This window comes from Hetaerina americana, unplaced genomic scaffold (assembly GCF_022747635.1).
Source record: "Hetaerina americana unplaced genomic scaffold, ioHetAmer1.1.p SCAF_20, whole genome shotgun sequence".
NCBI classification, from domain to species: domain Eukaryota; kingdom Metazoa; phylum Arthropoda; class Insecta; order Odonata; family Calopterygidae; genus Hetaerina; species Hetaerina americana.
The window spans coordinates 3269097-3282070 of NW_027286764.1; the positions used below are offsets into that span (position 1 = coordinate 3269097).

General features: G+C 38.8%; 1 protein-coding gene across 6 annotated transcripts in view; it reads right to left on the bottom strand.

Moving 5' to 3' along the window:
• Positions 1-5953: 5953 nt before the first annotated feature.
• The window catches only part of Ube3a (ubiquitin protein ligase E3A), a 37446-nt gene continuing 30425 nt past the window's right edge, over positions 5954-12974 (bottom strand). For all 6 annotated transcript variants that reach the window (XM_071586033.1, XM_071586038.1, XM_071586037.1 and 3 more), the window contains exons 9-11: positions 11709-11864; positions 9944-10158; positions 5954-6435 (exon numbers count right to left, since the gene is read on the bottom strand). In XM_071586033.1, coding sequence (XP_071442134.1) covers positions 6315-6435; positions 9944-10158; positions 11709-11864 — 492 coding nt within the window. In that variant the 3' untranslated portion in view covers positions 5954-6314. The remainder of the gene's footprint in view (positions 6436-9943; positions 10159-11708; positions 11865-12974) is intronic.

The following is a 12974-nucleotide window of genomic DNA, read 5'->3' on the forward strand; positions in this document are numbered from 1 at the left end:
TTAGGTCCAGGCATACTAGACGACGAGATAGATAGAATGGGCATTAAGTGAGATGAAAATAAATAAGGCCGTGGGGGTGGACAACATTCCAGCGGTACTACTGAAATGTTTAGGCAAATGTGGGAGGAAGAGGCTATATGGGCTGATTCGTAGTATCTATGAGGAAGGAATCTGGCCGGAAGACTTTGTGAGATCAGTTTTAGTTCCTATTCCGAAAAATGTAAAGGCTACATATAGTATGTGAAGACTACAGGAAAATAAGTTTGATATCCCACGCAGCTAATGTTGTTCTCAGGATCTTAAACAAAAGGATAGAGAGTAAGGAAAATGATTACTTAGGGGATGATTGGTTTGGGTTTAGGAAGGGGAGAGGTACGCGTGATGCCATTGCGGTAATGAGATTATTAATCGAGAGGAATACAGAATGCAACCAGCGAGTCTTTTCTTAATATAGTCACTCAATATCCCAGTCATCAACTCCCTCCTCCTTGTGAAAGCCTCTTTGCCTAGCGCAATTCTTCTCCTTACATCCCTTCTACTTGGACCGTGCGGGTCCAAAACACTACCGAGATACGTTAACTGTTCTACCTGCTCTAGTTTTGGCCCTCCTATTTTAAATTTTAGCTTAGCCTTTTTCTTTCTAGAAAATCGCATAACCTTTGTTTTATTAATATTGATTCTCTTGGAAGGGACTATTAGTCTCAACCTCGCCCAATTAAGTCGATAAATAAATAAATAAATTCTCATCCCATACCTGTCGCACTGAATTTTCAATTCACTAAGCAATGCTTGCAACCACTTGGCTGACTGATAAACTAAAGCTTGGTCTTCAGCAAACCTAACTGATTTTACGTATTTCCCACCCACTTTCATTCCTACCTCGAGTTCTTCCCATGCCTCTTTAATCATTTCCTCAACCTATACGTAGAACAACAACGGTGATAATGGGCAACCCTGCCTTACACCCCTTCCCGACACTGCCCATCCGGACTCCCCGTTCCCCAATCGCACCTGTGCAGTCTGAGACATGTACAGGTTGCGGATTAGCCTCCTGTCCCACCAATCTACTCATATTTTCTGCAATATACTCATTAGTTTTTACCAATTCACTCTATCAAACGCTTTTTTTATATCTACGAAAGAGGTAAATACTTCCTGATTGTATCCTATATTCCTCTCGATTGGTGAACTCATTACTACAATGGCATCATCCCTTTCTAAACCCAAACTGATCAATCTCCTGCCCTACTCTCTATCCTTTTGTTGATGATACTGAGAACAACTCTAGCTGCGTAGGATATCAAACTTATTGTCCTGTAGTCTTCACATATGTAGCATTTACCTTTTCCAGAATAGGAACTAACACTGACCTGACAAATTCTTCCAACCTGATTCCTTCCTCGTAGATACTACGAATCAGTCCATATAGCCTCTTCCCTACATATTTTCCTATACATTTCAATAGTTCCGCAGGAATGTTATCCACCCTCACGGCCTTATTAAGTTTCATCTCCCTTAATGCCCTTTCTATCTCATCGTCTAGTTTGCCTGGGCCTAGGCTATCTTCATCTACGCATGTCCCTTTCCTATGTCTAACTTTGCTGGCCTAAGTTCTTTAGCATTCAGTTCTATATATTCCTTCCATATCTCTTGGATTTTTTCTATGTCAACTATTTTGTTATCCGACTTATTACTTAATATTAGCATAGATCTTACCTTCTACGTTCCCGATAGAGATTTAACCTTGCTGTATAGCGCGCTAATTTCACCCTTTCTCTGCAAACTTTCCATATCCTCGCACTGCGTTTTCCACCATTCTTCTTTTGCTTTATTTGTTGCCTGTCTCAATTTATTGTTTAACTCATTGCACTTCATTTTGCCTAACTCTGGGTTTACATTCTTCAATTTTCTCCTCTCATCCATCATTGCAATCATCTCATCCCTGATCCATGGTTTCCTAGTCCTTTTAGCGTTAACGGTTCCAATAGTGTCTTTTGCCGCTTTAGACAACCCTTTCTTGAAACTTTCCCAATATTCTTTGACAGTACTTGGCTCTTTACCATCTTCCATGATTTCCTCTACCGCCGGTTAGTACTCCTTCCTTTTCAATCCATTTAATGCTTCTGCATTCCATTTTCCAACACGCCGCTCCTGCCTTATCTTTTTGAAACGGACGCTACATTTCATAACAACTACGAGGGTGATTCGAAAAGTAAGGTCTCCGATTTTTTTCATGAAAAATCAAATTTATTTCCAACTTTCCGAACATCGTTGGAAAGGTTGAGCTTTTAGCTATTTTTCTGCATAGTCGCTTGGACGATCAACCACTTTTTGCATCTTTATAACAAGCTTTTTATTACCGGCGCCGTACCCCTTCCGCCGGGTCGCGAAGTCAACTGACGACTGCTTCTCCGATAAAAATTCATCGCCATTTAGTGGAATTGTACGGTGAGAAGTGAATGGACATCAAAAACGTGCGGAAGTGGTGCAGGCAGTTTTTTGATGGCCGGGAAAACGTCCACGATGAGTAGCGGTCGGGGCGACCGAGGTTGCCGGAATCAATGGTGGCTTCAATTGACGAGATGGTGCGCAATAACCGGAGAATTACCCTCCATGAGATAAAGGAAGACCTTAATGAAGAGAGTGGCTACTTCTCCTTGCAGAATATTGTGTCGGAGGTCCTCGGTTACGACAAGGTGTCTCACCAAAGGAGTGTGTTTGCATCATGACAATGCACGTCCATATGTGTCACATCAAACGACCACCCTACTCAATGAATTCGGCTGGGATAGAATCGGCCACCCTCCTTACAGTCCGGACGTGCCCCCATCGACTACCACTTGTTTCCCGCTCTCAAAAAACACCTTGGAGGAGATAAATTCAAGTCAGACGAGGAAGTGCAAGAAGCAGTCGTCAGTTGGCTTTGTGACGTGGCAGGAGAAAGGTACAATTCAAGTATTAAAGCTGGTTACAAAGGTGTAAAAAGTCATTGATCGTCAAGGCGACTATGTTAATAAATAGCTAAATGCTCAACTTTTCCAACGATGTACGCAAAGTTGAGAATATATTTGATTTTTCATGAAAAAACAATAGGAGACCTTACTTTTCAAATCGCCCTCGTAAATGGTGGTCAGAGTCCGCATCCACTCCCGGGAAACTGAGCAAATTAATCACATTGTTCCATAACCTGTGCCTAACCATAATATAATCTAACTGATAACTTTCTGAGTCACCTGGCATTAAATATTATATATATGTGCGTAAAAATGATATACCTGTATATATTGCGCGTAAAAATACGTCTATATCCATACACTAATAGATGGTAACAACCAATGAATACATGAAATAATAATTGCCTGTGGCTTCATCTACCGTAAATAAACAGAGGATTACAGCCAGGTGATTAAATTAATTCCAAACAACAGAAGGATAAAAAAATAAACAATATTTACAAGCCTACACAATATGCCGCCTTACGGCTTTTTCGCTGATTGGTAAGACGAAACAAGATATAGGTTTGTGTGCCCTTTCATTTGCTTTCTAAAATAACTTTCAGCATATCAAACATAACAAAATAAGAGAATGAATTAAATAGAACTTTCTTGTTTTGTTTGCTTCACTTCGCTTTGTTAGTATCGGCGTTCAGCTGTTCCAGACACCCTCCTAATTTTTATGAAAGTGCCGCCTACATAGTAATTGTTTCAAACCTGAATTGAGTTAAGCTTTTGCAATTTAGAATTTTCTTAAGAAAATTACCCATGGAGAAGAAAATCATAATCATATACAGCGATGTTGAAGCTAGAAGTCATCAATTTCGCGAAAAAAAAGGAAATCGCGAGGCCGCCACGATATATCCATTAATAAGTCTTTTAAATCAAAGTTACGTTCTAGTTGGGTCAAGTGGATGATGTCTGTTAAGAAAAACTACACAGAATCGGGAAGAATTAAAGTGTCTAATGAAGATATATGCCGGTGGATCGTGGAAAGTTGGCTGGGTGTCAGAGTGATTTGTGTAAACAATGGATTTGAAAAAGCTTTAGGCAATATTTCAACACCAGTGCAAGAAGATGTGGAAGAGTTAACTTCGGAGAGTGAACTCTGTGTTGTGCCTGAAGAGATAATATACGCACTTAATTGAGTTGTGTTTCAGGTGACGAATTTTTTGGATTCGAGTGATCTACCTATCCTATCATATATTTATTTATACGTACGAGTATATAATACCACGTACTCACGTATACGTGAAGTACTATGCATTAGAATTAAGTACTACGTATTAGAATATATGAATCACAGAATTAATGGTCCTTTTTATCATAAATTTATGAGATGAAATGACTGTAAACGTACCAGATCTATATAAAATAGAATGCAATTAGAAAGGCATGCTTCCAGACTAATTTATTTTTGCGAAAATCTTCCTTAAATTGTTGTGTACATATGGCATGTAAATGTTTGGATTTTTTCAATTTTCATCACATAACGCACATCGTCATTTTTCTCGATCATCTGAACATTTTTGTATAGATAACGCGCGCGTTACCGATTGGAAAATACGATATATCCATAATAATCTACCAAAGAATACAAAAGAAAGCAGAAGAGGACACAAAGATAAACCTAGGTAACTACTTGGCATTCATTGATCTAGAAAAAGCTTTTGATGTTGTCACCTGGAATATGATGCTACCAGCCCTAAAAATGACACAGGAATGAACTGCGACTTTTTTAATGACAGGATATTGATATGCACTGCCATAGATAGAGAGCGGGCAGCAGAGATCAGACAAGAAGCAGCTAAAACAAAGGAGTATGGCATGGTTTCACATTAACGCCCTAGATCTTTTACGAGTATCTTGAGGTGGAAATGAACCATCAAGGGAAAGATAAGTGGTGGTGCATAAATGTGAGGAAAATGAATAACTATGCTGTGATTTTTAAGACAATAATATGGGCACAATTACATATTGCAGAGAAGAAAGAAGGCCTTACAAGGATAAATGAAAATATGGACAAAGGAATGAAAAAGTTAAACGTCAAGATAGACAAGATTACAACTAAGGCAATTGTCTTCAGTAAAAGGAGAGAAGATAATCTCCAAATGACAACAGGAAAGACATGCAGGAACAAGTGAAATAAAGAATGCAGAATATGAATGACAAAGAAGGCTTTTGACCAGAATGAATGACTAATAATGACAAATGGTACTGTGATGACACAATAAGGGGATTGAATGAACTTATACCTACACAAAGTCTAATTTTCTGCAGATTTGGAACGGAAACAATAGGGATGGCAGAGAAAAGAAAATTGGAGGCAATGGAAATTTAATGGTAAGGAAGAATTACGAAAATACAATGGATGGACAGGGTAACACCTGAAGATGTGCTTAGAAGAGAGGGTGAAGATAGAAGCTAATGGAGGAGAGACATCAAGAAGACAGAAACTGATGGTGCATATCCTAAACCACGTTGGCACACTAAAGACCATAACTATGTACATTGCAGGGAAGAATTACTGAGGCTAAGCTAAGGGAAGTATGTAATGTCATCGCATTCAATGGTTTGGAGAGCTAGCACTCAGCAATCCTTGGATCGAAAAGCTGTGATGTCAATCAGCCAAGACACAGCGACCTTCAAGCACACTCCAGTCCATGCAAGCAATAGGCATTTCAAGTCTGTAGGATCTTGAGTGTACGCTTCACATTCAGAATTGGTAAACGTCAGCGCAATCCAATTTTTTAGACTCCAGGAAATGCTTTCCCGTGATACAACAATATCCAAATGGAATAACACAATAAGCAATTATTTAATGAAAATTCAGACAGGTCGAGTTCTCCTCACCGGCAATCCCTCAATGATTTAAGTTTGAATTTTGCGAGGGCAAATTACCTCCAGCCATTGGCAGCCAGGGAATAATTTTCCGAGATTCTCAGTCCAGAGTAACACGATGATTTTTCTTAATTTTATTTATTAACAAGATATCAGACACATACAGAGGTACATAACAATGTTATCGATAAACCTACAGATGGTTTAAAAAGAATTGATGTCAAAAAAAAGATTTTCATTGAATTTCTTTACAGGGATAGTAAATTCATTACTCTCAATTTTATGACCTCAAGTAATGAATCTAAATAGTGTCTGACTGAAAAAACATAACCTAACATTGCACAGAAAGAAATTTTGTCGGTGATACAAAAGTGATGACCATGTGTATTCACAAGATGGCAAGGGAGGAGAAATGAACACAGTAAATTCAAATTAGCTTGGAGAAATTAGGTCGCCCTGAAAATTCTTTCCAGGGAGCAGTTACAGCATGCCAAATCCTTTAGAGTAGTTGATTGCTTTCAGTAATCTATCATTCAACTTTTCCTTACTTTCATACTCAGGCAGCATTAAAACATTGAAGCATGTGTGGGCAGTTGGTAACCTGAAATGGAAAGAGAGAGTGACACTTACTCACAACATTAGCACGACTGATAGATTAAAACTTTGCTAGGAGTAGTATTTACGGGAGACAACCGACAGTTGAGGTCATTTGCACCATTAGGGATGGACAGAAGGGTGGGGGGAAACCCGGCGTTGGCATTTGTCTACTCAGCCACTGCACCACCCCGATCCCCTTGAAACTTTGCTTTCTTTTGAAATCCCGATCCCCTTGAAACTTCGCTTTTCCCTTCTTGCAAAATGAAGAAAAGAGCACCTTTCTTCATTTTGCAAGAAGGGGTTCACAATGTAACTTCACACCTTTCTTTATCTTGGAATACTTCGATGCTACTTATAAAAACAATCATGCATGGTTTTAGATCGTGAGGAGAAACATTACAAAGACTTATTGGTATTGAAAAATTCAATGACTTTCATAAAAACTAATTCTTTCTCAACTAAAACTAATTTCTGCATCAACTGTACAGCTGCTGCCGGTTTTCCTTTGCAAGGGTTTCATGAGGTGACCAACATGGAAGCCTTGCCTCTCTAGCTGCCGGGCATGACACAAGGCCACTTGGGATTGGGAAAGGCCAATTGGGATTAACCCTGTAAGGATTTTGCAACTAATTGTTACTTCCTATGAAAAGAAAAAGTCCCAAGTTCATAGTAATTAGTATTAATTTCGTTTTTTGTGTCTTAATGACAAAGGTCATTTGTACCAAACAGGTTTCTTATTAAGAGGGAGAAGAGATGTGTGGAAACGTAAAACATGTTAATTCCTTTGATGATGTATCATGAAAATTAATATTCTGCAATTAATCTCAAGTGGAAACTATTACATGAGTAAGGTAGTAGTAATTAAATTTTTTTGTGTCATGACAACTGAGCTCATTTGCGCCTAACCCAGAGCAACAACTCAGCGGAAGGATTCATGAAGGTGGCAAAGTAAATAAAATTTGTACTGCTGAGCTATGAAAACCTCACAATACAATGTAGCTTATAGTCTAGCCCAACTACGTATTATTTGGTCAAAGATCAAAGAACACCTCGCTGAAAAGCAAGGAGTCAGTAGGTCTCTGGTGCCAATGACATCAAGCCAATCAAAAAAGATATCATGGCCAGCATCCAATGGATCTCCACTGAGGTGATTGAATCCAAAAGATTTAGTAATGGTAAAAGATAGAAAGACAGATGGTATGTGGTAGAGCAGGCAGCAGAACCGCGGTCCTGTCATATCAAGGGAAGAGATGGTGTCATTGGGTGAAATCAGTGCAGTCTCATCCCTGTAAATTTGACTCCAGATAATGCTCCTGGAGTTGATGGGACATTGGGGTATGCCATTCACGTTGACCTCAGAGCAGTACCCCCATCGCCCCTTGTAGATGGGGCTACAACGCCCAAGCACACAGAACAGCCCTCCACTACAAGAAGATGGCATTGCCACAAACTGAGACAATTTCAAAGTCCCTAGCTATCAAATCCTAAAACCCAAGGCCCCAACTCCCGAGGCCCGACCCCTAATGAGGCCCAACGGAACACACACAAACCCATGTGCCCTCTTAATTTGTGAATTAATGTCATCATCAAAATAGGTGCAATAAGTGATTTAGAGGGGTGAGAATAAGAGATAGTGCTTTGTAGGAGAAAAATTGACTCTTTTAAAAATAATGATGTTTTTATATTTAATAGGATGTCATTATAGCACTGACTGTGATATCGACGGCATCATCAAAAATAAGGGAGCCACCCGGCAGAGGGAGAGTGAGCTGGGCAGTTAAATATAACTAGCAGATGTATGACATATGCAAGTGGTATCAGACAGCAAAATTTATCTCAAACCACCAATGAAAAATTTTACTCTCTACTACTCTGTCCAATATATACGCAAACCCGAGGCCATAAAAACTTTATTTTGCCCAATTTAGTCTACAACGATTTTGTGATTTCCACATTTTTCGGTCTGCGTACGTCGTTTAAATTCACAACAGTTTCGCCAGGTGTCCTGCTGGCGTCCTCGGGTCAAGGATGAAAACAAGCTCGTTGTCCCGTCTTATATAGGGAAAATCAGGTGCCAATACCGGGAAATTTCTTTGGCCAATCAGAAATTTCCCAGTATTGGCACCGGATTTTCCCTATATAAGACGGGGCAATGAGCTTGTTTTCATCCTTGACCCGAGGACGCCAGCAGGACACCTGGCGAAACTGTTGTGAATTTAAACGACGTACGCAGACCGAAAAATGTGGAAATCACCTACTCATCGCCACGGAAACCTGCGAACGAATACAACGATTTTGTCCCCTTTTCAAAGTACTCTCCATTCGTTGCTGCTGTGCGCTTATTCCATTTTCTTCTTTTTCACCGTTTAAAGCACCCTTGGAAGTCCTCGGCAGTTGGGCTTTTTAGTTTTCCAGTCGTTTCTTGCTTTACTGTGTCCACCTCTTCCCAGTGATGTCCCCTCATCACAGTTTTGCATTTTGGGAATTGAAACAAGTTGCAGGGGGCAAGATCTGGTGAATGAGGAGGATGTTCAAGGATGGCGATTGCCTGACCTTTTGCCAGAACCTGGCGAACAATCAATAATGCTGAATGTGCATTGGTGCATTGTCATCATGGTGAAGGATCCATCCATCACCTTGAGTCAAATTTGGTTGCATACGACGCATCCTGTTGATTTTCCTAAATTCAGTTCATCAGCTCTCATTCGGGCAGTTTTTCGATGATCGGTGAAGACAAGGGACCGCACACGATCAATGCTGTCGTCAACACAGGAGGTGGTCGAAGGTCGTCCCGGCCTTGCATCATCCGTGGCGCCTTATCGGTCATCTTTAAAACGTTCATTCCACTTGAATACACGGATGATTTCTTCTTCAGAGCATTATCAACGTAAACAGCTGTCGACAATTCAGTAGTTTCTTGATGACTTTTACCCCACTTCAACAAAATACTTGATGTTGATTCGTTGCTCCGTGATTTTGTCAACGTCCATTTTCGACAAACAATAAAAGAGCAAGGGCAACAGGAACTAACGTGACTGGCAGGCACCATACGCACAGCTCGACGATCCGCCAAGCACAGACGTCTCCTCATTGGGTTAAAAGGCGACTAGCGCCGCTAGTGGGCGGGGCTGTAGTCCGCGTCATGGCCGCCAGGTGGCACCAGTTCGTGCATTAATTGCACAGACCACGTGTGATCATCACTTAGAGCAGACTACGGCTCCAAAGAAAAGCATCGATATTTAAGATTTGATCCAGCACGTGCTTTTAGATCATTATCAAATTTATGCCAAAACTACAAACTTTACTAAGGAATTGACATTCACTTTTGACATTCAACAACCAGTTCAGAAAAACTAATCGGATGAAATTTCGTAATAGGCACTATTTCCTTAATTTCATTTAATTCGGATGATCACTGGATTGGTCATGTGGAATACCTCTACATATTCTCCCTAGAAAATCATAATTGAATGGAAATTAGTACATGCATGAGACATCAAACGAATGCTCACCTGTCTGAATCTGGACCGTTGCGAGCGATTATGAGTTTAAGTTTACTGAGGCCTCCAACTGGAACTCTGTCACTCCCAGTTGCAAACTGCAAGAGTTTCCGCTTACTTTCTAGAGACATACTGTGAACAATTTCCCAAAAATATTTGATTATAGGGCTGTCATCCGTGTACCCATCATACTCCGTTGCCTCTTCTAGTTCATTGAAATCAAAGTTCTGCAAAGAGAAAGAGCAGGTCATGTATTGAAATTATGGTCTTTATTAACTCGGGATCTCCGTACCCATAATTCTACATTAAATCTTATATTTATCAGGTCTTGAATCGACTCAAATTGAAATTGCATCATTATTTCCACTTGGGTGAATGTTCAATTATTAGACTAGGCAGAATTTATTTCATTCCCGTTCATTTCTATAGCATCCACAAATGCCTCGACTGATCCTTAGACCAGCTAGAAAATATGCTTCCAGCTTGAAAAAATATGAAAATTCAAGAAATAACAATACAAAAAAGGAGACAATAAATGAAGAAATCTCAATTTAATAGAAGTTTAAGAAGAGTTTTGAAAAACTTTTGAAAACCTTTGTTATAATATGACCTATCCTTCTTAAGCACACATTCGAACATTATTTACTGATTTTTTCACCCAAAATCAAAGTTTCAGCATCATATCAGTATATTTTATGACACGTCAGTCATTAATGCTCCCAAATAGTTATCTCCTTCCAGTGCACTCTTTATGGCCTGGGTAACAAATAAAATTGCAAACAAAAAGAAATATTTTTCTATTTTCATTCCAGTTACATTGTAATTCACAATCATGACCTGGTGATTGAGAAAACTCATTGACTTAATTGAACTTTTTCCAAAAATGATGGCCCTCATTTGTTAGTGGAATCCCTTGTTTCCATAATTCATCAATTCAAAAAAAGAAAATGAAGAAAGTTTTGGTATTAATTGAGCAAAAATATTTCATTTGAGTCTGCATACTAACAGATTATATTGTTTTAAAATCTTGTTGATTGATTAACAGTATCAGCAACAAATTCGTAAGTCCAAATATTGGCCTCCTTTCTGGAATATTATACTGACCTTAGGACCCTACTGAATAGCAATTTAAATTCCTTAGGTGAAGGTGATTCAGAGCTAGGATCAGGCTCAGAATCTGTACCAGCAAGGCAAATACAATTGATGTCATTAAGCAAGGTATATACACAGTAGCAAGTCCAAGTGCAGTGTGAGCAGACAGTACACTCTCAAGTCAGAGGTCGGCAATTGAAATGAAAAATTAAGCGTCCAGGACAATTTTTTTAAAAGAATGGCAAATCCATGATCATTTGTTCTACTCAATGGCACTTCACATTTTAACAATTCTCTCGTTAAATAAAAAATGAAAGATGCAATAACCATGACATAGCTAATTGGTGGCCACACCATCATACAAAAAATGAAAACAGAGAGCAGTTGATGTAATCAATCATATGCATATAAAATTTTGGTTAATATATTGTAAACAATTTTAGAGCATCTGCTAGCCTTTAATCTGAACTGAATATCTGACAAATGTCACATTAATTGTGGACATGTATGTTTCAACCTAAGATTATAAACATTTTCAATCAGACAATGAGCTGACATCCATTCTACTGAAACAATTAACAATATCAATTTCAATGAATATACCATTTTAATTATAAATATAATCCATTATCATGTTGTATTACCATCACAACTCTTTTCAAAAAATAGAGAAATTAGAACTTACTTTACTTCCACATACTAGCTGTTCCACTTCCTCAGGCCTGAACAGCAACTGAAGAGGTGATTCATCAGTAACCATTTGGAAACCACGTCTAAAAGCTTTAAATTGCTTTTCTACAGATTTATTTAACAAAAAGTCCGCATACAAATCAACAAACTCCTGGAATACACAAAGGGTGACAGTTAGAAAGTGGTCCAGCAGCCACAATGTACACCAAATGTCTTACAATGCCAGCATGGAGACAGGAATTGCCTGAATGATGCCATTTCTCACTTCAGGCAATTTCCTTAAAACCAACAACAGTTCCTAAGCAACAGTAATAAGCCATACTTCTGCTGCTCCACTTTATCAATTTAAACAAACAATAAATTGATCAGATTCAAATCACAACTTACCAAAAAAAATCTGTCCATTGTTAACTCAACATTTACAGGACTAACACAAGTTATTCACTCAATACTTCAGTTTTTCATGCCACTGCAACTTACCAAAACAATACTGCTGAAAACCACACAAAATAATTCAAACATTGTACATTTTCTAATTGGCGAATTTAAAAGACAGGCTCTTATTCCATCCACACTTTTGTCCAGCCTTGCTTTAACCAGTTGAATCTTTATCCAGTCCTACTTCCTCCAGGGAGAATATCATGCAAATTATGTAAAATATCATTTAGAATGTAAACATTCAATGATTTATGATGTTTTCAACAACTAATTTTCCTTTTATTGCAATAAAAGAATAGTACACACTTTTGAAATTCAATTTATTAGCTTGAAATGCCATGTTTTCGTTTGATACAAGTTTTGTTTTCTAATTAACTGACCCTTCATCACTCTGACCAAAGCTCTGGGGTCACAGTGGATGAATAAGAGGGAACCTTGTGTACAAGGTCTGTTCAAACAGTTCCCAAACATTTTTATTACAAAAAAATACTTCGCTAACAAATTACTGGCCAGGGTCCCCTTCAAGTTGTTTCCTTCCCAACGTATACACTTATCCCAACAGTATTCCCACTGTTTGAAACGGTTCTGGAATGCTTCTTCCGAAATGCTCATGAGTTCCTCCGTCGAATTTGGTTATGATGGTAGAAGTGCATCATTACCACATCTTTAGAGACACATTTAGTTTCCAGCTTAATTCTACCACTTTGACAACGCTCTGGTAGGACAAGATGTCTCTAAAGAGCTTTCCATAAAACTCCAACATTCCCACAATGCATACATCAGGTTTTAACTTTAACTTACTAATACCTGATCACAGTACCAC